Genomic DNA, 26,750 nt, shown 5'->3' with positions numbered 1-26,750 from the left:
TAGGTATATAGGTAGAAAAATAAATGAAGTCAGCACTCTTTACTTCTCACTAGAATAAACTGTGACTCAAACACTGTGAGTGGTTATTTGCAAGGCTATAATTTTTTTAATGACAGATTTTCCTAAAAGAAACCACTATAACATCTGTCCAAGAACTCCAAGGGAAAACAAAAAATACATAAAAGATTAAAAGTCTATTACTTTAACAGCACATTGCCAAACACGGACAACTAGGATAAAATGCCAAGGAACCTTAAAAAATAACTTGAAAAGATGCAACGTTCAAGTCATTCAAACGTGTAGGGTCCACAAAGAACAGAAAAACAAGTCCGAGAACAGTTCTACTTGTGCATGATGGGAACTCAGACTGTACCTCATCCAAGTTCATTCAGGTGTCTCAAACCAATAGATGTATGAGCAGAGTTTGTTTTTTTCTTCTTTGCTTGGAGATGCGCACGCAGATTAGAGGAGAGGAGAATCTTCCAGATGCTGATGTAAGCGCAGCAGGCTTGGTTCCCCTCTGATAAAGTATGAAGGCAGATTTAGTTGACTCAAGCTTTATCAGTTTCCCTAAGAAAAAGTCTTATGCATGCTGAAACAGACGAGTTACTGACTGAATTTGTCATGCTAAGTATTTACAGCCATTTTCATAAAGTGAGCTCAGTAACTTGACAGGATAAAAAAGGTAGTTGTGAATTTCTTATATAACCTTTTACAACGTGAATGACTTTGTGGGTAAATGACGCTGAAGTTCAAAGCCCCTCAAACACACATTAACAAGAAATTACTGACTGCATGAAGAGGCACACATCGTAGAAAATGCACACTTCACGGGGTTCCTGCATAGCAGGAAAGTCGCTACCACTACATAACAAATGGCTATGCCAACAGTTAGAGCTGCCACTCAAGGGTCCAACGGTAGAATTCCCTCAAAATCGCAAGGAGTGTTTGCATCACAGCAAGGAAACCTTTGGGAAGACAAGTACATATTTTGTTTGCAAAGATATTTTGTGTTGGACAATTTGAACATCACATAAACAAATCCGTTTTTGAATTGGGTACAATTTAAGGCAATGCTACTCAGACCTGAGGGGGAAAAAGCCCACAGAAGTTTCTAGTTTTCTTCTGAAACTTTGACGGGTCAGAATCAATGTCGGAAAGGATCCCCCTGCTAAGCATTCAATGCACCATTAGGTATCTGCAGCTTACAAAATAGAATCCACTTTCATACTCTGAATATGAAACGGGCAATGTTATGTACTCTTCCTTGAAAACTGTAAAAAAACAAAACAAACATGGCAGCTTAGGTATTTCATATTAAAAAGTCACATGAGCATGAAGACAACTACACCTGGTGCACACAAAGGAGCAACCGCCCTCACAGCAAGCTCTCCGCAGCGCTGTATTTCTCTCATGACTGGCTGTGGTGTAGTGTGGAACGGTCATGGATTCATAAATTAACTTTTAATATCAACTACAGACTAATGAATGACAATTAAACACAAGTAAGTTCAAAAATTTTACATTTTGCTCCTGTTTGGCTGCTAATGAGCAGCGATTTAAATCGATATAAAAACTTCTGACCACAAAGCTTGCTATACAGATAAAGTACATACTCAAAAAGTAAGCAGCAATTGAATTTCTTATTTAAACTTATCTGGTATATAGTATTTACATATTTGGGGGGAGAGCTCTCCAAAACCACCATGCTCCTTACTCTCCTTCCTGGCCTCTGCCCCCTCTCCGCCTGCCCCAGCCCCTCCAAATCGAAATCAAGTGCTCTGAACTATATACAACTGTACTTTGGCTAAGTGGGCTGGATGGCGCGACTCCTTCCCAGGTCTTGGAGTGGAAGAAAAGAAACAAAGTCTTGGAAGTCATGTGCAGCCTTCTTTTCAGAGTAGCAGTGTACTGTAGCCAACAAATCTGTTCTTTTCACGGCAAGGGGGGCAAAAGGCCCCCGCACTTCACTCCCCAATCTGAATGGGGCAAGATCCAAAGCCACTGGCCTCTCGCAAAACAGGCCACCGGACAAAAAGGAAAGGAAAAGGTCACGACAGAGGCAGCAGCAATCAACACAAGTTTCCTGACAAAGGAACTTCTCCTGCTAGCACTCCCTCCTTCCTCTCCCTCCCCTCCCACAAATTCATTGCCTTAAAATTAATTCATATCACGAGAACTCGGTACTCCGGTTAAGTGTCAGGTAAATATAAGAAAGAGTAAATCTGTCACCTTGTATACTTGAACTGGGACATAAAGCTTGGACACACGACATCACTGAAATTAACTTTCTAAAACAGATCCGGTCTACATAGTGCAGCCAATAAAACATAAGAGTTTGTTCACAATCTGCCTTGTACAGGGTATTTATAGTCTTTCGATGCCATATAAATAGCATTTATACAGCTTAAACATTCAGAGACATGCACTGGGACTTTTTAGGTAGTACGAATTTCTTCACAATCACATGTGCAAATTTTACAGATCACTAAGTGAGTAATTAGTAAGCTTAGGCTGGACCGTGTCTTGTATTATCTAACAAATTTAACGGGGGTTCAGAGTCATCCATAGGAAGAACCAGGCGTGTTCCCCGAATGACCAGTTCGTGGTCCCCGAATGCAAGTTCTCGATCCAGGGCATCTTCAGAACTGTTCCCCATAAATCTCCTAGGGGCACCGGACGAGGCTGATTCAGTGTTCACAGTAGAATCTCCATACGTCAAACTAATATCACCATCATTGAGAATAAGATCGGAGTCATCATCTTTCAACTGTTCCTGGTTCTAAATTCAAATAAAATAAGTTTTGCGAATTGTTATGAAATTCAAGAAACATTTCCAATAGCAGAATTTTCAAGGATGCCCTATTTAAAACGCTTTAGGGGCCGCTCCCTGCCCTCAGGATAAAGTCGAAAGTCCTCACCTCGGCTTAAAAGACACTGTGCGACTTGGGCCCCTCAGCTTCATCTCCCACCACCATCTGTTTCTCTGACCCCACTCGCCCCACTGCGTGCCCGAAGACTGAAGTGCTGACAGCTGCCCCAAATTTCTCATGCTTTCTCTTATGTCCTGTCCCCTCTCCCCTCCTTCATGTAACTAGCGCCTACTTATCACTGAGGTCTTGGCTGAAAAGTCACTTTCTCCCAGAAGTCTTCCTTGATCATCCAAGGCTAGCTTAGGTGTCCTCCTGTGTTCTCCCCTAGCGTCCTGTACTTAGTCTTCTCCCTAGAGTGGCACTTACCCCTTTGCGTAACTGCTCAGGTGGTGGTCTGTGCCACACACACCCCCCGCACTAGACCCTAAGTCCCTGGTACGCTGTACTTCAATCACCTAACAGTTTGGGGGCACAGAGAAAGTATTCGCTAAATGTAAGTTCAATTGATTGTTGAACAGATTTATATAAATGAAGCTTTTACTGCCGTATCAACAATACCTAGAAATATTGAACCCTCACTACACACTTGTCACCCAGCTCAATGGGCTTTGGTTCTAATGGAAACTTTGGGGCCAAAAAGAATATAAATAAATAAAGTTCCAGAAAAGGGAAAAAATGTCTAGCATATATAGTGCCATTGTGGCAAATTAAAAAGTGTACATGTGCACAGGAAAGTCTAGAAGGTATTCAACAAAATGATGATAGTTAGCTCTGCATGACAGAATTGCTAGTGGTTTTTATTTTCTTATGTTTTTGTACTATCTGAAATTTTATTATAATGAGTACATATTACTTTTAAAAATCAGAAAGTCATTTTTTAAAATGTAGAGTAAGAATCATTCTAAATACTCATATTGATCTAGCAAAAAAAAGTCTGTGACTAATACTCCTTGAGGGAAGTAGAGCTGACAGAAACATCCTACACTCAGCTCTCCTATCCTGTGCGTGTTTAAAATCTTTAAATTTGTCTAAGATGGTCAAATAGACTGAGGGCACGATTGGACAAAAATTTTTAAACTTTAAAAAAATTTGCTGTTGCTAGAAATTTGCCTAAATACTCAAAGACAAAGACATGTGAATTAAAAACCAAACAAACCCATTCCACCAACCAGCCATAATCCCTTCCTGCCCAATCCAGTTATAACAGTTAAGTCTAACAAGCGTCTCTATCGCTTAATTCAGCAAATACTCAAAGCTCTGTGGCACCTTCACTCGTCAGCAGGGGCTCTTCAGCACCTTCTAATGCCTTTATTAAGTTTCAGGTTTGGGGCAATATCTACCAAATTTTAAAATGCATATGCCTTTTGACCCAGCAACTTAACCTTTAAAATCTATTCTTTAAAACTTTATATTCTTGGGTAAATTTATATACACAAGGATATTCACTGTAAACACTGTTTGTAATAACAAAAACACAAAAGGAGGAACAATGTAAAGGTCTAGCCATAGGAGACTAATTAAATCAATCTTGGCAAAAATGGACTCTTAGAAACGTATCCATGCTGTATCATTAAGTGAAAAAAGCAAGTAGCAGGACAACACTCTTATTATGATCCCATTTGTGTAAAACAATAACAAAGAAAGCTATATATACACATATATATATGCACATATAAGTTTGTGTAGATAAACTATATCAGGGAGTATCCAAAACCCTTAATAAAGACTGCCTCTGGGGGATGGAGGTGGGAGAAAGAGAGCGACTTTTATTTTTCACTTTGTACATTCCATACTGTTTGACTATCTGGCTGCAAGCATGCTACTTTTATAATTTAATTAGTTAACATAGCAAAAAATAAAATTAAAAAATTAAGTTTTATGGTTGTTACGGGTTACATGGTATCCACCACCCCCCGCACACCCCCCCCAAGAGATGTGAAATCCTAACTCCCAGTACCTGTGAATGTGACCTTATCTGGAAATAGAGTCTTTGCAGGTGATCACATTAAGATGAGGTCCTTGGTGTGGGCCCTGATCAAGTATGACTGGTGGGTGTCCTTATAAAAAGGGGAAATTTGGAGACACACACACACACGCGCACACAGGGAGAATGCCAGGTGCAGATGAAGACAGAGATCTGTGTGATGCATCTTCAAGCCAAAGAATGCCAAAGATGGCCAGCAAACCACCAGAAGCTGGAGAGAGCCCTCGGAAGGACCCTACCCTACTGGCACCTTGACCTCAGACTTCTAGCCTCCAGAACTTGAAACAGTAAATTTCTGTTGTTAAGCCATTCAGTTCGGGGTACTCTGTTATGGCAGCCCAAGGAAACGAACAGAACAATGCCATATTTTGCTATCCACAGGACACACAGGCATTGTGGAACTCTTCTGGCTTTTGGTGATGGCGAGTGGGTCTTTGGAATCCCAGAGCCAGACCTCACTGACTTAACTGACAAAGCTGGCTGACCCCTCAGCACAGAGCCACATGGGCTAACAGGGTAAAGAGGGAATGGGGGCTGTGCTTGATACGGGAGCCTGGGCGAAGTGGGAGGGAGGGACAAGACACGGGGTGTTCCCCCCACCCCACCAGTAGTCTGTCGGAACTGTGCACTGACTCAACGTAACACAACACTGCAGGGTACTCCTCCCTGACCCAGGTGCCACCCCTGCTAAGACCCCTCTTCCCCATCCATTCTCTGTGGGATCTGCTCTAAAACACCACAGAGGCGGTCATTGGGAACTGGAGGGTGCACGTCTACACTGCTTTACCACAGCCTCATCTCTCAACTCAAGGTGTTGCATCAGAGTAGTCAAAATTGGTGGGTTTTGTTAACATGGGCACTTTATTTGATGCACCAGATTATTTTTGAAGGGTTGGGTTAGAAGCAAAGGCTTTTAAAAAAGAACTTGAAAAATTAAATGTTCATATTTTTTTTTAAATGTTCATATTTTAAAATAAAAACTGGTTAGCATTTGTCATTTCTTTCTTTGTGGCAATACCTGCTGAATCACTAATCTTATGTTGGCAGCTAAGGAAAAACTATGGAATCTAGATTATATCTAGATATATCCATGCCTCCCAGCGATACGGAACACAGGTAGATAAACTTTCCCTGATACCCGAAATAAAAGAGCATCTGTTGCACTTTAGGGGCATCAAAAAATGTTTTAGTAATCCTCTCCACATGACCGTGACGACCCTGATTTATAGATTACAATATACGCAGTTAGTACTAAGCTCAGGCCACATGCTGCAAATAAATGAAAACCAGCATGGAAATAGACTTATTTACTAAAATCACTGACAGTAAGATGAGATGCTATTCTATATCTTTTTTCAAATGACGGCTCAAAGGCTGTGAATTATATTTATAGATTTCAGTGCATTTTCTGGCTGAGCAAAATATGTTTATATTCCTGCTTGTGGATTTTATACCTTACACGCAAGCAAAGCAAAACAAAACAAAAAACCAGTAACCCATCCATAGAGCAGATAATTTTAAATTTAACTTAATGAAGAACTTAGGTTCTGGATAAAACCAACTTACCTCATAAGCCTGGGGGCTGGTTAGGCATCTCGCAATGGGTCCACAGCAGGCAGGGAGGGTTGTCGTAAGAGGAGGCCCACTGTGCGTCAGCAGAGGCTTCAGATAGCTGTGCCAGTTAAGGAAGAGCTTCATTCCTTTCTTTACCAATTTAAAAGAACAATCTGTTTGATAACAATCACTGTCACAGTGTACCTACCAATTCAGATAGCAAATGTTGTCCCATTTCATGACCCTATTATGCAACGGGAGGGAGATTTTATTATTATCTCTGTTTTACAAATATGGAAACTCAGGCTCATAGAGGTCAATGATCTGCCTAAAGTCACACAATTAAGTAAACGGAGGACCAATACTCGAACCCAGCTTGGTTTGATTCCAAATTCTATGCCCTTTCCACTACACCATATTGCCTTTCTGATTTTACTAAAGCCAAAAGGAAGACAAAATCACTCTCAATTTAGTGCTGAAGGAGACACGGAAGAAAGTAAAGAATGGTAAGAGCCTAAAAAGAGATTAAATATTCCAGCAGTAGAATATAGTAATAAAAATGGTTTTAATTATTTATTGTAGATTCAGCTGGCCTCTTCAATGAGTTGAAACTTTAGTATCAAAGGAAACTCAATTCTAAAAACATTTAAAAAATTATGCATCATGAGGTCCTCTGTCATAGACTCTTATTTCAGTATTCATCTATTCTCCAAAAATAAAAATAAAAACAGATGCAACAATATATTTGATACTCAGAAGAAAAAAAGAGGGAATCATGAGAAAAAGCAGAAAAAGGGAGAAGGACACATACATATTCGCAACTTTCTAAAATTACAACTTAAGGTTGTTCTCAATTAAAAATGAGGAGGCCAAAGAAATTTACATAAATTCACATATTTATAAACTCTAAGATTAAAGTACTTCATATAAACACACTTACATAGTTCACAAAACATCTTGCCACACAAAACCACTGAAAATCTGGAATGACGAATTCTACTAGTGCATTAAGTACAGAAAGTACCAGATCGTAGTTTAGCGGTACTTAACAGGCTAGTACTGAGGCTAATAAGTCTTGGTATTTAACTCTATAAGAACAAATTCCCTAAAAACTAAAACTTACCAAATATTGACAAAAGAAAATCTGAATAGTTCTGTATTTATTAAAGAAACTAAAAACCTTTTCATACAAAAAGTTCCAGGCCCAGAAGGCTTCACTGGTTAAAATCTTCCCGGCACTTAGGAAATAACACCAATCTTACACAAACTCCTCCAGAAAAACAGAAAAAGAGAAAAATTCTTCCCTACCCGTTTTATAAAACTAGCACAATCTTCCTATAGAAACTTGACAAGGACATTACAAGAAAAAAAAAATCACGAGCCAATACCTCTCATAAAAAGACACAAAAATCAGACACAAAATATTAGCAAATTAAATCTAGTGACATACACAATGAATAATATCATAATCAAGTGGGATTTGTTCCAGCAATGTAAGATTGGCTTAACATTCAAACAATTGATGAAAATCAGCAAGATAACACACTAAAGGAGAAAAAAAATAAATACACAATCATCTCAGTTGATGTAGAAAAAGCGTCTAATAATATTCAATACCTATTTATGATAAGAACTCTTAGCAGACTAGAAATAGAAAGGAATTTTCTTGCATTGATCAAGGATATCTCAAAAACTGACAGCTAACATCATACTCAATGGTGAAATATTGAAAAATTTCCCCCTTAGGTCAGGAATAAGACAAGAATGCCCACTATCATCACTTATATTTAACATTGTACTGGGAATGTCCAGCCAATATAATAAGACATAAAAAAAAATACAAGGTATTGGACAAGAAAAAATAAAACATTATTATTCACTTGGTTATATGCATAGAAAATAGAATCTAAAAACTATTAGAAATGTAAGTGAACTTAAGATTTCTGGACACAAGGTCAATATATAAAAAATCCAATTGTATACCTATATATTAAGGGCAAAAATGTAGAAAATAAAATAAAATGAAATACATACCATTTACAATAGCACCAAAAATACCAAATATTTAGAGATAAATATAATGAAAGATGTGCAAGACCTGTCACTAAAAACTATAAAACATTAATGAGAGAAGTTAAAGAAGATCTAAATAAATGGAGGGATATACCGTGTTCATGCATTGGAAGACTCAATATTGTTAAAACGTCAGTTCTCTCCAAATTCATCCACAGATTTAATACAAATTCAATACTTGGCCAGCAGGTTTTTTTGTGTGTGTGTGTGAGCGTGAGTGTGCATGTGTGTATGGAAAATGACAAGTTGTTCCTAAAATTTAGATGAAAATGCCATGGACCTAAAATAGCTAAAGCAATACTAAAGAATGACAAACCTGTAGAATTTCTCCTATTGGATAGCAAGACTTATTAAAAAGTACAATAATTAAGAGAGTGTGGTATTGATGTAAAAATAGACAAACAGAAAAGACGGTCTGGAAACAAGAGCCCCCCGACTTATATGGCCAAATGATTTACAACAAAAGTTCCACTGCAATACGGTGGGTTAAGGATGGCATTTCCAATAAACGGTGCTGGGTCAACTGAATACTCATGGGAAAAAATAGGTCTTGACCCACACCTCACACTATACACAAAAATTAATTTGTAATGGATCAAAGACTTAAATGTGATAGTTAAGACAATCATATGTTTAGAAGAAAACATAGGAAAATATCTTCATGACCTTGGGATATAAAAGATCTCTTAAGACACAAAAAGCACTAACCATAAAAGAAAAGATTAATGAAATAAACTTCATTAAAATGAAGAATTTCTGGGCTTCCCTGGTGGCGCAGTGGTTGAGAATCCGCCTGCCAATGCAGGGGACACGGGTTCGAGCCCTGGTCTAGGAAGATCCCACATGCCGCGGAGCGGCTGGGCCCGTGAGCCACAACTGCTGAGCCTGCGCGTCTGGAGCCTGTGCTCCGCAACAAGAGAGGCCGCGATAGCGAGAGGCCCGCGCACCGCGATGAAGAGTGGCCCCCACTTGCCACAACTGGAGAAAGCCCTCGCACAGAAACGAAGACCCAACACAGCCATAAATAAAATAAATAAATAAATTTTTAAAAAATGAAGAATTTCTGTTCCTCAAAACACAGGATTACAAAAATGAAAAGATGAGCTATAGACTGGGAGAAGATAGTCACAATACATATAACTAACAAAGAACTCAATTCAGGAATGTAGAAAGAACTACAAGTAAATAAAAAAAAGATAAGACAGGTCAATTAAATAGTGAGCAAAAGAACCGAACAGACACACTTCATAAAAGAGGATATCCAAATGGCCAATAAACATACGAAAGGAAACCTCACTGGTCATCAGAGGAATGCAAATTAAACCACATGAGATATCACCACACACCCACTGAAATGGCTAAAATTTCACAGGCTGACAAATACCAAGTTTTGGAGGAGATGTGGAACAACTTAACTTGCTGGTGGGAGTGTAAATTGGTTACAGCCACTCTGGAAAAAGGGTTGGCAATATCTATTAAAGCTAAACATACACTTGCTCCAAATTCCACTCCTAGGTATATACCCAAGAGAAATGAGTGCCTATGTTCATCAAAAGATGTACAAACAGGGAATTCCCTGGTGGCGCAGTGGTTAAGAATCCGCCTGCCAGTGCAGGGGACACGGGTTCAAGCCCTGGTCGGGGAAGATCCCACATGCCGTGGAGCAACTAAGCCCGTGCGCCACAACTACTGAGCCTATGCTCTAGAGCCCGCAAGCCCCAACTACTGAGCCCACGTGCTGCAACTACTGAGCCCGTGTGCCTAGAGCCCATGTTCTGCAACAAGAGAAGCCACCACAGTGAGAAGCCCGTGCACCACAACGAAGAGCAGCCCCTGCTCGCCGCAACTACAGAAAGCCCGCGTGCAGCAACAAAGACCCAACGTAGCCATAAATAAAAAAATTAATTAAAAGATTATTAAAAAATAAAAAAGATGTACAAACGTTTAGCTTTATTTATAGTCATCAAAAGCAGGAAACAACCTAAATGTTTATCAACAATAGTTTCTGAGATATCCTTGACCAAAAAAAAAAAAAAAAAGAAAAGAAAACCCCCAAAAACCAAAACCCTGTAGTATATTCATACTATTTATGGAACACTACACAGCAATGATAAAGAATGAATTACTGGTACAGGCAACAATATAGATAAGTTACACAATGTTGACTGAAAGAAGCAAAACATAAAGTCATACATAATATATAATTCCATTTATATGAAGATCAAAAATAGGTAAAACTAATCCATGTTGCAAGAAATCAGAACAGTGGCCGCCCTTTTGGCTGGGATAGGGTAGGCCTTCAGGGAAGGCATTACTGACTGCAGGGAACACAGGGAGCCTTCTGGGGTACTTGAAATGTTCTACATATCTTTATATGGGTGGCAGGCACACAGGTGTATACGTAAGTCAAAATTCATTAAGCCGTACCCTTAAGATTTGTATACATTACTGTATTTAAGTTATATCTCAATTATAACAAATGAACAAACTGACTGCACAAAGGAACTGAAATCTAGAATGATGAATGATTAATTCTACTAGGGCACTAGGTATTACAATTACCAAGTCTTAGTCTAGTAGTACTGAGTCAAACAATTCTTGGTGGTCACTTCTATAAGAATATAAAAAAATATTATTCTACTCCTTCTCTACATTAGGATCATGTAATTCTTTTGTATATTATGCAGAAAATATACAAAACATTTATGAAGGAAAAACTAAACAATTTTTGTTAAATCAGAGGGCTGAAAAAATCCCAAGAGATATGGGAGTGGCTTATACCCAAAATGCTGATAATGGAGCCAAAAGTAATGACATAATCATTAAACAATTTTAAGGAGCCAGGATCTCTCTCCCTCTAATAGGAGTCTTAATACCATAGATAAGTGAGCATTCATGTTTCCATATATGAATTTTGAGCCCTCGCAAAAAGTGAATGTAAAAATCTAGCAAACAGAATATAGTAAATAGTAGCTTCAAATGATAATTGTCAAGCGCATTTTTCTTAAACATAGAAGGTTTTGATCAGAAAGTCAAAAGCAAGGGAAAAACATTTTACATGGTTGTCCCAAATTTGCTTCAATGGAACATAAACCAGGTTTTGATTCCCTTACTGATAAGTCTCAGCCAGAAAGAACACCATGGTCCCTTTTCCTAGTTCAACTTTCAAATAAGAAATTAATTTTAATAAATAGTGAGTGATAAAATGTTTTTTAAAAGGCATGATTTAAACAGGTTATTATATATAACCTGACCCAAAGTATAGCTATGAAGAAGACTGTTACGATAGGACAAGAAAGAAATCTGGTAAACAATGAAGCACTGGCATTCTGAATGGAGAGGAGAATCTCCCAGTCTGTGGAAAGGTCAGAGAAAAAAAGACATTGCTGACTACTGCGGTACCTAGCATCACTGAGTTTCTCATTCTCATGTTTTTCCCTAAGGCAGTCTTTCCTCTTTTACTCTAACAAGCACACTGACAAGCACCAACAAATCCCTTTTGCGGCATCCACTCAGTTAGCTAAAGAACAATAAATATTAAATTTATTAAAATATTAAAAATAAACCTATATATCAAAACAAGTCTATCATAAGGGATCCTGAGTCCCTGCACACAGCAAGCTTCTGCAATAACCAGTCCTTACTGGTTCCATGGGTTTTCAGAGGATTCATCTGTGTGGGTTTCCTCTGGTAACCTCCACTACACTGAAGGGGAAAGGGAAGACCAAAGGCAGGTTTTACATGCCAGTTCAGGAAGAGAGTGGTCAAAACCGTTGTTCCATTAAACTCTAGTTGTCCATGTCCATACTACCATTTTTTTTCTCAGTTAAGGATACTTATGATCAAAGTTATACCATATCCGGAAAAGCCAGGCACTCTCTGCTTTGGTAGTTCTTCTTTCACTTTCAGGAATACCCTGCAAAGAGATAATAAATCAATACATACACAAAGATAAAAACACATTTATTTAAGAGTCATTTCTTTGTAGAATCAGGAACATAGCCTACCACATACGAGATACTCTCCAACATGGGTAACATGAGAAATTTAATAGCTTGTACACTGCGGCTTGGGAATAAGAAATTGAAGTGTTTTTCTGAACACTTCTATTACTCAGGCTGCTTAGTGATTTATGAGTATACTGGCATTTAAAAAAATCAGTGTGGCGGGCTTCCCTGGTGGTGCAGTGGTTGAGAATCTGCCTGCCAATGCAGGGGACACGGGTTTGAGCCCTGGTCTGGGAAGATCCCACATGCCGCCTGTGCGTCTGGAGCCTGTGCTCCGCAAGAGGAGAGGCCGTGGGCTTCCCTGGTGGCGCAGTGGTTGAGAATCTGCCTGCCAATGCAGGGGACACGGGTTCAAGCCCTGGTCTGGGAAGATTCCACATGCTGCGGAACAACTAAGCCTGTGTGCCACAACTACTGAGTCTGTGCGTCTGGAGCCTGTGCTCCGCAACAAGAGAGACCGCGATAGTGAGAGGCCAGCGCACCGCGATGAAGAGTGGCCCCCGCTTGCCCCAACTAGAGCAAGCCCTCGCACAGAAACGAAGACCCAACACAGCCAAAAATAAATAAATAAATAAATTAAAAAAAAATCAGTGTGGGATAAGCCACCCCCTAAATCTGAAAGGCTTACACCCACGTGAACTGCACCTTAAGTAGAAAACATCCCATCAACATCCTGATCTTTGGGAGTTGTCATGGGTCCCAAAGTTAACTGGCATTTTCAAAGTTGCTACTATGTTCTTAGAACACTAGCAAAATGTAAGTAAGTAGGGAAATTCCATGTTAAGCCTGACTGGGTAGGAGGGAAAAGTAACACAGCAAGCAGGCCTCTTCAAAAACAGCTCCCCCAAAACATAAACTGGGTCCTTATGTGTAATAGGATGCGGTCGGTCAGCAGTGGCGCGGTTAGGCCACCTGGTTCGTCTCGGCTCTGACATGAACTAGTTGGGCAACTCCCTTTCCCTCTCTCCAGCGGAGTTTTTTCATGTATACAATGTTACTCAAAGGCTCTTTCCAGCATGAATGTTCTATGTATCCGGGATTTTCGAAGAGTACGGAGTTTAGATTCTGGGTTTTGGTCCTGTTCTTCCTGATCTTCGAAATAAATGAATCTTCCTCTCAACGTGTATCAAAACATAGACAATATAAAAATGTTTGAGAACACTGTATGGGCTTACAAGAGCAGAGAATCACCCATATTTCCTTTCACATCAGGAGGCATTGGTTTGTATGTCTCCGCTTTTTGAAGAGCGACGAATCTGTAAATCTCACACGATCCTCTCACCACATGAGCACCTGTACACCCAACTCCCACACGCTCCGTGGTTACTAAAATCTTCCTCTGGGCTTCCCAGTGGACACTCAAAATACTGAGTAAACAATATACTGAGCCAAGGCATCCATACGGTTTTGAGGGCAAGGTAAAAATGATATTTTTTTTCTGGATGTCACAGCTGCTACTCACCTACCGGGCTCTCTCCCTGTCACTCCATTTCCATTTGTCCTCTGTGGTGACAGAGGGGACATAGCAGGAGGAGACTTATGCAGATGGTGATCAAGCATTTGTTCGGGGACCTGTGTGGTAACTCTTCTTGTTTGGCCGTGGGGGTGGAGGCACTGAGGAGCTATTACCCCTTGGAAACTACCCCAGCAGCTCGCCATCATGGGAATTTATCCAGCCTTGTTGTACAAATATTTCAAGCCCATGAAATTATACTTTAAGGTTCTGACCACAAAAGAGGCAAGTACTTACTATGTCACGTACACACTCAGCACTCAATAGCTAGCAAAATTAGCATTCAGGAAATGAACCTGATAAAAAATTTTTTTTAAACTGCACTCTGAAGACAAATAAACCAGGGCTTGTTTCAGACAAGAAAAAGAACTGTGTTTTTAAAGAGATGCTTTCCATCTTCAAAAGCCTCATTTCCATGATTCCCCATCTCATGTCTAGGGCAGAGGCACATAGTCAGTGGTGCTCAGAAAGCATTAACAAGTGGCAGGAAAATACCAGAAAAGGGTGGTCAGTCTAGGGAAGGCACTGAGTTACACTGCACTCAGTCTACCAGGTTCAGGTTCAGAGGAACAACTGAGAATGTGACACATGGAAGTAAGCAAGGAAACACAGGCAAGGCTGAGGCACGGGGTAAGAAAGCGCATTCTCCTGAACAGGCAGGGAAGACTGGCTGAAGAGTCCAACGCTTCTGGGCAGTTCTCAAGGGCAGCTGCTGGTCATCCAATTTGAAAGTTACACAGGAAGAGCAGCTGGAGTGGGGCTTACATCAGAGACAAGCCTTCATGCGCAAACCAAAGTGGAAAAAGGCTCCCTGTGCCAGAGCAGTCACTTGAAAACCCAGGAGCACTTAAGGGACTGCTCTCGTCTGTGGCCAAAGCCCAGGTTGGCCCAAAGATAGGAGAGCTGTCACCCTTGATAACCACACGCTGCCTAAATTTCAGTTTTGTCTCTATCGAGCAGTGAGAAAAGCCAGGAATGATGTCAGTTAAAAGCTGATGCAAATAGGACAGGATCTAAATAATAGTGACATGAAGTCTACAGTAGATTTGTTTTCTTTCCAAGCGACTGCACATTTGACAGAAATGCCAGAGACAACACAAATGCATATTTACCAAATGTTCTTGGTCTGAATCAACACCAACCCTAAAGGAGAAACACAAAAGGAAAATCAGATCTTGAAGTCAAAAGAAAAATTGTCTATTCACATATGGGCACTGTCAGGCAACTACTTTTCTCAACGCAGAAGCTATGCAATGGTTAATATTTTCGTGCTTCTCGATGGCTGGTCATGTAGACTTTTGGCTCCCGCCACTCTCCTTAGCAGCAGCTTGGACCCTAAGGCAAGCAGGGTCTACTAATATTCTCTTCCTGCAATCCAATCCCACTTACCAGTTTCAGAAAAAGAACTTTTTCTTCTCTAAGTCCACTATAAGCAGGAGTCAGGGAAAGCAGCATTGCCCCAGTGGCTGAATAAGAACTACAAGGTAGTTCCAAAAACAAGGCTGGCCCAATGCAGTTCCAGGAGGGAGCTGCATGTTTTCGGACCTCTCGGCTCTCACGGCAACATCCTCTTATGATGACTGCAGAGGGTCCAATTACAGGGCCTTTCCCATAGGCTAATGGATAGACATCAGCCTTGGTTCTTCAGAATTCTTTTTTATCTGCTTTCCGTATCCCAGGGAACAGCTTCATTATGAAGAAGCTCTCTTTGACTCTTCTACCCCCTCAGCACGAGCACTCACCAACTCTGCTCATTCTTCCTCTAAACCGTTTCTCAGGTCTTCTCTCCTTTCCAACTGCTCAAGCTCGGGCCTCATTCCCACTCGTGGGGTCTGGAGCAACTGGCTGTAAGGTTGCCCAGCTGCCAGGCTCTCCCCTAGAGTTAGCCATCTAAAGCAGAGAACTAACTCACTGGCTTGTTCCCTGGACAAAAGACTCTGAGAGCAGCTTGCAACCCAGAGGGTCAAGTCAAAAGTCCTTTGTGTGGCATGCAAGACTCTACAAACTAGCCTCCCCCGCCACTCCAGCCTAGCTTTCCCCTCATCCTCGCCCACATACCCGCTGTTAGCCAGACCCGACTGCTCCTCTCCCCAAATCCTGTCCTCTCCTGAGCCTCCACGCCTCTGCTCATGGTGTTCCCTCTATCGGAAATGTACTGCCCCTTATTTTTATTTTTCTCCTCCTTTTTCAAGTTCCAAAGGAACCATTCTATGGCCCCTTCAGGCGGGATCATTTTTCCTCTGTGCTTTTACAGCACTTTCTAGATTCCTTTATTATAATACTTAGCACAGTATAGTTATTTACCTATCAGTCTCCCCAGAAAGACTGTGAGCTCCTTGAGGGTAAAGGCCATGTCCCAATTCATCTCCGTATCCCCAGAGTCTAGCACAGTACCTGACACACAATAGGTGCTCAAATGTTTATTGATTAAGGTCACTACTACAGACAACACAGAAAAAATAGCAATGTGAGAAGCTGTAGCAGGAGCAGCCCAGTAACACCGAAGGGAGGAAAATGATGCATGACCTTATGTGGAAGGCAAGTGAATCAGGGCCAAAGATTTGAAAACAGATGGCCATGACCAGATTCAGAATTCAAAGAAACGCTCATTTCTTCCTTGTTAAGATGGCCAGAAGCTGTTTAATATCTTCCTAGCCAGGTTAAACTCTAATCACATTTGTGTATCTCAAGTGACATCTAGTGGTCTTGAAGACAGCACATTTGAAATTCTCAGACGGAACAGTACTGGAGGCCAAGTCAAGGTAATAAACATTTCTCAGAGCAGTTATTACCTGCCAGGCACTGTGCTAAGCACAGGGCATAGACATGAATTAGACACGGCCCTGCCCTCAAGGAGCTCACAGACTAGTGGGGGAGACAGACACAACTAGAGTGTAATCCCTAAGGGCTTTGCAATCCAGGAGAGCTGGGTTCCAATCTGACCTCATCTCCTTTCTAGCTGTTTGAACTCAGTCAAGTTATGCGGCCCTATGAACCGCAGTTCGATCACCTGGAAAATGGGGATGACAGACCCCACACAGAGTCGCTGCAAGGATTAAACAAGAAAATGTGTCTAAAGATTTTAAAACAGTGTCCCATACATCACTAACATTCTCTAAATGGTAGCTCTTATAACAATATCATTATTACAAGGCTGACTGAAACAAGTGCTGTAACAGAGGTACCCCATGTTAAGCAGACAGAAGAGTGGTGCTGATAGAAAAGAAGAGGGCAAAAGGAGGAGGCGTTTGAGCTGTGTCATCTCCTGGGAGTGAAAGAGAATTCCAGGCAGAGGCAACAGTGTGAGCAAAGGTTCGGAGATGGAGAAATGCAAAGTATGTGTGGTAAATGACAAGGAGCCAAAGGTGACTGTCACAGACTATGCGAAAGGACCTACGAAGAGCTGGCTGGCTCTCGCTCACTGAGGAGCCGTTGTCCACGCAACAGGACAGATCATGTCACTTTCTTGCTTTCAAATCCTACAAGATTGCCAATTGGATTTTAAAATCCAAACTCCTTACCATGTCCTACAAGACCCGATAGCAGGGGTCCACAAACTACAGCCCACAGGCCAATTCGGTGCACCTCCCACTTTTGTGAATAGTCTTGTGGGAACACAGCCATGGCAACTGATTCACATATTGTCTATGGGACTTTCACGCTGGAGTTGAGTAGCTGAGACAGAGACCATACAGCCTTCAAAGCCTAAAATATTACTCTCTGGCCCTTTACAGGACACGTTTGCCAACCTCTGCCCCTAAAGGATCTTGCCCACCTCGTTTCCTACCTACCCTTCAGTCACTGTAGTCCAGCTAGGTGGGCTTTGTTTCTTGTCATTCAATAGGCTACATTTGTGCCTACCTCAGGGCCTTTGCACATGCTCTCCCCTCTGCCTGGACTGCTCTTCCTCCTGCTCACCATTTAACTGGCATCATCTTGTCATTCAGGTAGACTGAGCTCAAATCTAACCTCAGAGAGACCTTTTTTTTTTTTAACATCTTTACTGGAGTATAATTGCTTTACAATGGTGTGTCAGTTTCTGCTTTATAACGAAGTGAATCAGTTATACCTATACATATATCCCCATATCTCTTCCCTCTTGCATCTCCCTCCCTCCCACCCTCCCTATCCCACCCCTCTAGGTAGTCACAAAGCACAGGGCTGATCTCCCTGTGCTATGCGGTTGCTTCCCACTAGCTATCTATTTTACCTTTGGTAATGTATATATGCCCATGCCACTCTCTTACTTTGTCACAGCTTACCTTTTCCCCTCCCCATATCCTCAAGTCCATTCTCTAGTAGGTCTGTGTCTTTATTCCCATCTTGCCACTAGGTTCTTCATGACTTTTTTTTCCCTTAGATTCCATATATATGTTAGCATACTGTATTTGTTTTTCTCTTTCTGACTTACTTCACTCTGTATGACAGACTCTAACTCCATCCACCTCACTACAAATAACTCAATTTCGTTTCTTTTTATGGCTGAGTAACATTCCATTGTATGTATGTGCCACATCTTCTTTATCCATTCATCCGATGATGGACACTTAGGTTGCTTCCATGTCCTGGCTACTGTAAATAGAGCTGCCATGAACATTTTGGTACATGACTGTTTTTGAATTATGGTTTTCTCAGGGTATATGCCCAGTAGTGGGATTGCTGGGTCGTATGGTAGTTCTATTTTTAGTTTTTTAAGGAAGCTCCATACTGTTCTGCATAGTGGCTGTATCAATTTACATTCCCACCAACAGTGCAAGAGGGCTCCCTTTTCTCCACACCCTCTCCAGCATTTATGTTTCTAGATTTTTTGATGATGGCCATTCTGACTGGTGTGAGATGATATCTCATTGTAGTTTTGATTTGCATTTCTCTAATGATTAATGATGTTGAGCATTCTTTCATGTGTTTGCTGGCAATCTGTATATCTTCTTTGGAGAAATGTCTATTTAGGTCTTCTGCCCATTTTTGGATTGGTTTGTTTGTTTTTTTGTTATTGAGCTGCATGAGCTGCTTGTAAATTCTGGAGATTAATCCTTTGTCACTTGCTTCATTTGCAAATATTTTCTCCCATTCTGAGGGTTGTCTTTTGGTCTTGTTTATGGTTTCCTTTGCTGTGCAAAAGCTTTTAAGTTTCATTAGGTCCCATTTGTTTATTTTTGTTTTTATTTCCATTTCTCTAGGAGGTGGGTCAAAAAGGATCCTGCTGTGACTTATGTCATAGAGTGTTCTGCCTATGTTTTCCTCTAAGAGTCTGATAGTGTCTGGCCTTACATTTAGGTCTTTAATCCATTTTGAGTTTATTTTTGTGTATGGTGTTAGGGAGTGTTCTAATTTCATACTTTTACATGTAGCTGTCCAGTTTTCCCAGCACCACTTATTGAAGAGGCTGTCTTTTCTCCACTGTATATTCTTGCCTCCTTTATCAAAGATAAGGTGACCATATGTGTGTGGGTTTATCTCTGGGCATTCTATCCTGTTCCACTGATCTATATTTCTGTTTTTGTGCCAGTACCATACTGTCTTGATTACTGTAGCTTTGTAGTATAGTCTGAAGCCAGGGAGCCTGATTCCTCCAGCTCCATTTTTCGTTCTCAAGATTGTTTTGGCTATTCGAGGTCTTTTGTGTTTCCATACAAATTGTGAAATTTCTTGTTCTAGTTCTGTGAAAAATGCCATTGGTAGTTTGATAGGGACTGCACTGAATCTGTAGATTGCTTTGGGTAGTATAGTCATTTTCACAATGTTGATTCTTCCAATCCAAGAACATGGTATATCTCTCCATCTATTTGTATCATCTTTAATTTCTTTCATCAGTGTCTTATAATTTTCTGCATACAGGTCTTTTGTCTCCTTAGGTAGGTTTTTTCCTAGATATTTTATTCTTTTTGTTGCAATGGTAAATGGGAGTGTTTTCTTAATTTCACTTTCAGATTTTTCATCATTAGTGTCTAGGAATGCAAGAGATTTCTGTGCATTAATTTTGTATCCTGCTACTTTACCAAATTCATTGATTAGCTCTAGTAGTTTTCTGGTAGCATCTTTAGGATTCTCTATGTATAGTATCATGTCGTCTGCAAACAGTGACAGTTTTACTTCTTCTTTTCCGATTTGAATTCCTTTTATTTCTTTGTCTTCTCTGATTGCTGTGGCTAAAACTTCCAAAACTATGTTGAATAATAGTGGTGAGAGTGGGCAACCTTGTCTTGTTCCTGATCTTAGTGGAAATGGTTTCAGTTTTTCACCATTGAGGACAATGTTGGCTGTGGGTTTGTCATATATGGCCTTTATTATGTTGAGGAAAGTTCCTTCTATGCCTACTTTCTGCAGGGCTTTTATCATAAATGGGTGTTGAATTCTGTCGAAAGCTTTCTCTGCATCTATTGAGATGATCATATGGTTTTTCTCCTTCAATTTGTTAATATGGTGTATCACGTTGATTGATTTGCGTATATTGAAGAATCCTTGCATTCCTGGAATAAACCCCACTTGATCACGGTGTATGATCCTTTTAATGTGCTGTTGGATTCTGTTTGCTAGTATTTTGTTGAGGATTTTTTCATCTATGTTCATCAGTGATTTGGTCTGTAGTTTTCTTTCTTTGTGACATGTTTGTCTGGTTTTGGTATCAGGGTGATGGTGGCCTCATAGAATGAGTTGGGGAGTGTTCCTCCCTCTGCAATATTTTGGAAGAGTTTGAGAAGGATAGGTGTTAGCTCTTCTCTAAATGTTTGATAGAATTGGCCTGTGAAGCCATCTGGTCCTGGACTTTTGTTTGTTGGAAGATTTTTAATCACAGTTTCAATTTCAGTGCTTGTGATTGGTCTGTTCATATTTTCTATTCTTCCTGGTTCAGTCTCGGCAGGTTGTGCATTTCTAAGAATTTGTCCATTTCTTCCAGGTTGTCCATTTTATTGGCATAGAGTTGCTTGTAGTAATCTCTCATGATCATTTGTATTTCTGCAGTGTCAGTTGTTACTTCCCCTTTTTCATTTCTAATTCTATTGATTTGAGTCTTCTCCCTTTTTTTCTTGATGAGTCTGGTTAATGGTTTATCAATTTTGTTTATCTTCTCAAAGAACCAGCTTTTAGTTTTATTGATCTTTGCTGTCGTTTCCTTCATTTCTTTTTCATTTATTTCTGATCTGATCTTTATGATTTCTTTCCTTCTGCTAACTTGGGGGTTTTTTTGTTCTTCTTTCTCTAATTGCTTTAGGTGAAAGGTTAGGTTGTTTATTTGAGATGTTTCCTGTTTCTTAAGTTAGGATTGTATTGCTATAAACTTCCCTCTTAGAACTGCTTTTGCTGCATCCCATAGGTTTTGGGTTGTCGTGTCTCCATTGTCATTTGTTTCTAGGTATTTTTTTTTTTTTTTTTTTTTTATAGCTACTTTATTTATTTATTTCTTTATTTTTGGCTGTGTTGGGTCTTCGGTTCGTGCGAGGGCTTTCTCTAGTTACGGCAAGTGGGGGCCACTCTTCATCGCGGTGCAGGGACCGCTCTTCATCGCGGTGCTCGGGCCTTTCACTATCGCGGCCCCTCCCGTTGCGGGGCACAGGCTCCAGACGCGCAGGCTCAGTAGTTGTGGCTCACGGGCCCAGCTGCTCCGTGGCATGTGGGATCTTCCCAGACCAGGGCTCGAACCCGTGTCCCCTGCATTAGCAGGCGGATTCTCAACCACTGCGCCACCAGGGAAGCCCCTAGGTATTTTTTGATTTCCCCTTTGATTTCTTCAGTGATCACTTGGTTATTAAGTAGTGTATTGTTTAGCCTCCATGTGTTTGTATTTTTTACAGATCTTTTCCTGTAATTGATATCTAGTCTCATAGCGTTGTGGTCAGAAAAGATACTTGATACGATTTCAATTTTCTTAAATTTAGCAAGGCTTGATTTGTGACCCAAGATATGATCTATCCTGGAGAATGTTCCATGAGCACTTGAGAAAAATGTGTATTCTGTTGTCTTTGGGCGGAATGTCCTATAAATATCAAATTAAGTCCATCTTGTTTAATGTATCATTTAAAGCTTGTGTTTCCTTATTTATTTTCATTTTGGATGATCTGTCCATTGGTGAAAGTGGGGTGTTAAAGTCCCCTACTATGATTGTGCTACTGTTGATTTCCCCTTTTATGGCTGTTAGTATTTGCCTTATGTATTGAGGTGCTCCTACGTTGGGTGCATAAATATTTACAATTGTTATATCTTCTTCTTAGAGAGACCTTTCTTGATCTCCACCTATAAAATACATCTATCCCCAGCTACTATCATAGTACCTTGTATGCCATCATAGCATTTAACATCATCTAAAATTGTCATCTTCATTTATTTACTTGCTAGCTTACTATCTGTCTTCTTCCACCACAGTATAGACTTTATGAGACCAGGGACCTTTTCTATCTTATTACTATCAGTGCACCTCTCCAGACCAGGGTCTCTTAACCTTCGCATTACCAACATCTTGGCCCAGATCATTCTTTGCTGTGAGGGCTGCTCTGGGCACTGGAGGACGTTCAGCAGCATCCTTGGCCTCCCCTCTTAGACTGTGACAATCAAAAATGTCTCCAGGCACTGTCAAATGTCCCTGGCTGGGGGGATCACCCCCAGTTGAGAACCACTAAGTTAGAGCACCACGGCACATAGTTGGTTCTCAATCAGTATTTATCGAATGAGTGAATAAAAGGCTTTACAGATATTAGCTCACTGAATCCTTACAACAACCCTGGGAGGCAGGTACTATCACACACGTCACCAATGGGGAGAGGCTTAGAAAGGTGAAAGAACTTTCTCAAGATCACAGAATTACTAAACGAAGGGGCAAGAACTCAAAGTCAAGTCTGATCCTGCATAAATCTTAAACCTGAAGGACATTTTAGTATCCTCACACTTGTACTAGACAAATTTGGGGGGAGGTAAGAAAAACTTAAATTCTGGTCTCTGTTTGAAAAGAGGCCAGAAAAACCCCCCAAACAACAACAACAGTAACAAGAGTTAACCTAAGACTGTAAGGTAATGGATACAACTGAATGCCAAACTATGCTACAGGACAGGCAAGATGGAGCCAAAAAGCTTGCAAAGCTGGTGAGGTACATTCGACTTTATGTGAATAGGTAGGTTTTTGTGGGGTTTTTTTTGGGGGGGGGGCGGGTAAGCGTGGGTATTTGGTTTGGTTTATGTGGAAGGCAGTTAGGGAAGAGAACTGATTCTACTTAAAGACTGAGACTCCACTTAAGAGTGTTATTTTTCCTAAATTATCTTACATTTAATTTTGTTGTTCTTAGTAGAATAAGGAAGAGCCTTCATTTACAAGCTCTTGAGGGAAAAAAGGAGTTTAATCCTTCGAAAATGGACCACCCTCATTTCTTGATGCAGCATTCTAGGAGAAATTAAGTGAGACTGGAGGTTCCTCTGTCCACCACGTAATGATATGTATGACCTTGAATAACTTAGAAACTTTCTAATCCTCTATTTCCTCACCTGTAAAATGGAGCAACTGTCATTAGATAAATATGTAAAATGTACCTAGCACAATGCCTAGCACATAGTAGGTGCTCAACTAACGCCAGGTCCTCCCTGAAGTAATAATCAGGGTTACAAGAACATTATTTTGGTGTATTTTCAATTATCTACAATAACAGCACAGGAATTGTAAGAAAGGGATTTGAACAGTAAAGGGAGAGAAAGGCAGTAACAACATTCAAAGTCTGATTGAGCGCCGGTTGCTATTTAGAGTGTTAAGAGAAAGGCATAATAGAATGAAAAAAAATGGAGAACAGATCCTATAAGATGTGAAATACTGTTTTCTCTAATGAACTTTACACATGCTGGAAGCTTAGTAGCTCTTAAGGTCTATGAAGTTACAGCCAAACACAGAAGTAAAATCTACAAAGGCTTTAGCAACATACACTGCTATACCCATGGAAACAAAGGCAAAACTCTTGAGATACAAGGGAGCTTTCCAGTTGAATACATTAACTAGTGTGCATTCAAGACTAAGATGTCACAACCTTGGCCTTGGATTGTCAGGTCAGAAACCATGCTGATCATGAAGATGAGAAAGAATGACAATATCCAGTTGTGACTGGGGTTGGGATAAACCGGACTGTCTCATATGCTGCAAATGTAAGAAAATTTTTGATCCCGTCTGGTAATATGGATCATAAACCTTAAATAGAGGCATATCCCTTGACCAAGCAATTCCACTTTTTAGGAATGCATCCTAAGGAAATAGATAAGCGCACAATGGTGTATGCATTTACAAACGTTCACACTTAGTAAGAGCAAAATCCTCAATCGTTAGCCATAACAGCAAAATCCTAGAAACAGTACAAAAGTCCAATGGTAGGGATTTGGTTAATAAATTATAATATATGCAGCCACTAAAATAATGATATTTACTAACATAAATGTCTATGCTATGTTACATTTAAAAATCAGTTTACAAGAGTACCTGAAGTGTTGCCCCTTTTTGTTAAAAAAAAATATGTAAAGCACAGCAAGAGGTCTGGCAAGACAGCCCTCAAAAGTGTTAACAACAGTTTTTATTCTTCTTTTGCATATTTTCCATTTTTTTCTGTACTACATGTTATATACTTTTTTAAAGGAAGAAATGAAATATTAGGGACCTGTCAAAGCTCAAAATTGTCTCATGATTAAAAGAAAACAACCCACATTATATTTTAATATTAAAATGAGGGCCCCTCACTACTTACCTTATATGCAAGCATGACAGCATGGCGGTGGTACCACCACCAAACACCCACACAGTAAAAAACACAATCAGAAGTGTGGTGCTGAACATCATTTGGCGGGCATAAGTGGCAGTATCTCGAATGGCCAAGGCAAATGCCATTGCACCACGAAGGCCTACAAGGGAATGGAAGAAGGACAATGTGAGCTTCATAAATTCAGAGAAATAGGGCACATTCTGAGACCTTAGAAGAGCATGAACAAATACATAATATATTTTAACATACAAAAGTATATACAAACAAATACAAAAAGAATTAGTAGATGATACAGGCATTGATCATTTAACAATTTTTTGAAACCTGTTTTAAAATTTAGTTACACTAAAGTTCACTCTTTTGGGTGTACAGTTCCATGAATTTTGACAAATGTATAGAGGTGTGTGACCACTACTACAAGTGAGACACAGAGTGGTTTCATCGCCCCTCTCCCAAATTCGTTTGTGCTACCCTCTTTTTAGTCTAACCTCTCGTCACCCTACCAAACCCTGGCAACCACTGATCTGCTCTGCATCGCTGGGCTTTTGTCTTTTTGAGAATGTCGCGTAAATGGAACATATGGTATGTAACCATTTGAGCCTGGCTTCTTTCACTCAGCACAATGCCTCTGACGTCCACGCATGTTGTTGTGTGTATCACTAGTTTGTTCTTTTTAGTGCTGAGGAGCATTCCATGGCATGGATGTACCACAGTTTGCTTATTCCCTCACTCGCTGGAAGACAGATAGTTGGGCTGTTTCCAGGGTTTGGCAATTACAAATTGCCATAAACATTCACATACAGGTTTTTGTGTGAAAATGCGTCATCTTTACCTCCTCCACTACACGTGACATAGTTCCAAACTGGGAATTTGGAACCAGAACATGAAAAAATTCCCATAGAAGGGAATGGCACACTTTTAAAAAGAATTTTCTACTGGAGGTTGCAACTTTAATATTTAAGGGAGTCTCACATTACCAGCATATCGTTTCCGTCTAAAATCAAGCTGGTGTATGCACTGTGAGTTGTTTTTTGGAGTAAGCAAGAGAGGGAGTTATAACTTACCAGCAAACATCATCATGTGTTGAAAATTTGATCCAATCTTACTTCTTCTACCCAAATTAAGTAAGAGGGACAAGGGGTAAATATTGGCAGCTCTTCCCAAGAAAATAGCAATCTAAAATTATTAATAGGTTAAGGATAATTCTTTTTATTATGAACATTCTTTACACTATACCTTCAAGATGGTGAAACACTATCTTCAGGAGCTCAGTTTCTAACACGGTCTTTATTTATTTACTTATTTTTTTAATTAAAAAAAATTTTTAACATCTTTACAGGAGTATAATTGCTTTACAATGGTGTGTTAGTTTCTGCTGTATAACAAAGTGAATCAGCTATATGTATACATATATCCCCATATCTCTTCCCTCTCGCGTCTCCCTCCCTCCCTCCCTATCCCACCCCTCTAGGTGGTCACAAAGCACCGAGCTGATCTCCCTGTGCTATGCAGCTGCTTCCCACTAGCTATCTATTTGACGTTAGGTAGTGTATGTATGTCCATGCCACTCTCTCACTTCGTCCCAGCTTACCCTTTCCCCTCCCTGTAACAGCCTTTAGATTCTACTGTCTGACACAGCACCGCCCAATGGAACTTTCTGCCACGATAGTACTATATCTGTACTGTCCAACATGGTGAGTGCCTGAAGTGTGGCTAGTGTGACTGAAATTTTCATTTAATTTCATTTTAATTAACTTAAATTTAAATAATTACATGTGGTTAGTTGCTACCAAATTGGACAGTGCAGGTCTAAGATACAGGACATTCATTGGATGAATAGGAACATGTTTAAAAACAGAGCTTCTTTGGCATAACCTTAAGATTACTAATATAACAGTCTAGTTCATCTTAACTGACAATGTTGGTAGGGAGAAGAGTAACACTGGCTAAACTTGCCCTTGCTTCCTCAGAACAAAGGGCAGCTCAAACACCTCATACCACTGCAATTCCTGCTAACCTTGATGT

General features: G+C 40.2%; 1 protein-coding gene across 1 annotated transcript in view; it reads right to left on the bottom strand.

Moving 5' to 3' along the window:
- Positions 1 to 381: 381 nt before the first annotated feature.
- Positions 382 to 26,750, bottom strand: part of SLC9A6 (solute carrier family 9 member A6) — a 55,835-nt gene continuing 29,466 nt past the window's right edge. The window contains exons 11-16 of the mRNA XM_057537968.1: positions 25,790 to 25,901; positions 24,711 to 24,864; positions 15,117 to 15,147; positions 12,321 to 12,400; positions 6,424 to 6,529; positions 382 to 2,782 (exon numbers count right to left, since the gene is read on the bottom strand). Of these exons, the coding sequence (XP_057393951.1) occupies positions 2,510 to 2,782; positions 6,424 to 6,529; positions 12,321 to 12,400; positions 15,117 to 15,147; positions 24,711 to 24,864; positions 25,790 to 25,901 (756 nt within the window). The 3' untranslated portion in view covers positions 382 to 2,509. The remainder of the gene's footprint in view (positions 2,783 to 6,423; positions 6,530 to 12,320; positions 12,401 to 15,116; positions 15,148 to 24,710; positions 24,865 to 25,789; positions 25,902 to 26,750) is intronic.

The sequence above is a fragment of the Balaenoptera acutorostrata genome, chromosome X (assembly GCF_949987535.1).
Source record: "Balaenoptera acutorostrata chromosome X, mBalAcu1.1, whole genome shotgun sequence".
NCBI classification, from domain to species: domain Eukaryota; kingdom Metazoa; phylum Chordata; class Mammalia; order Artiodactyla; family Balaenopteridae; genus Balaenoptera; species Balaenoptera acutorostrata.
Note: the sequence above shows the minus strand (reverse complement) of the source record. Positions and strands in the feature narration are given on the sequence as shown.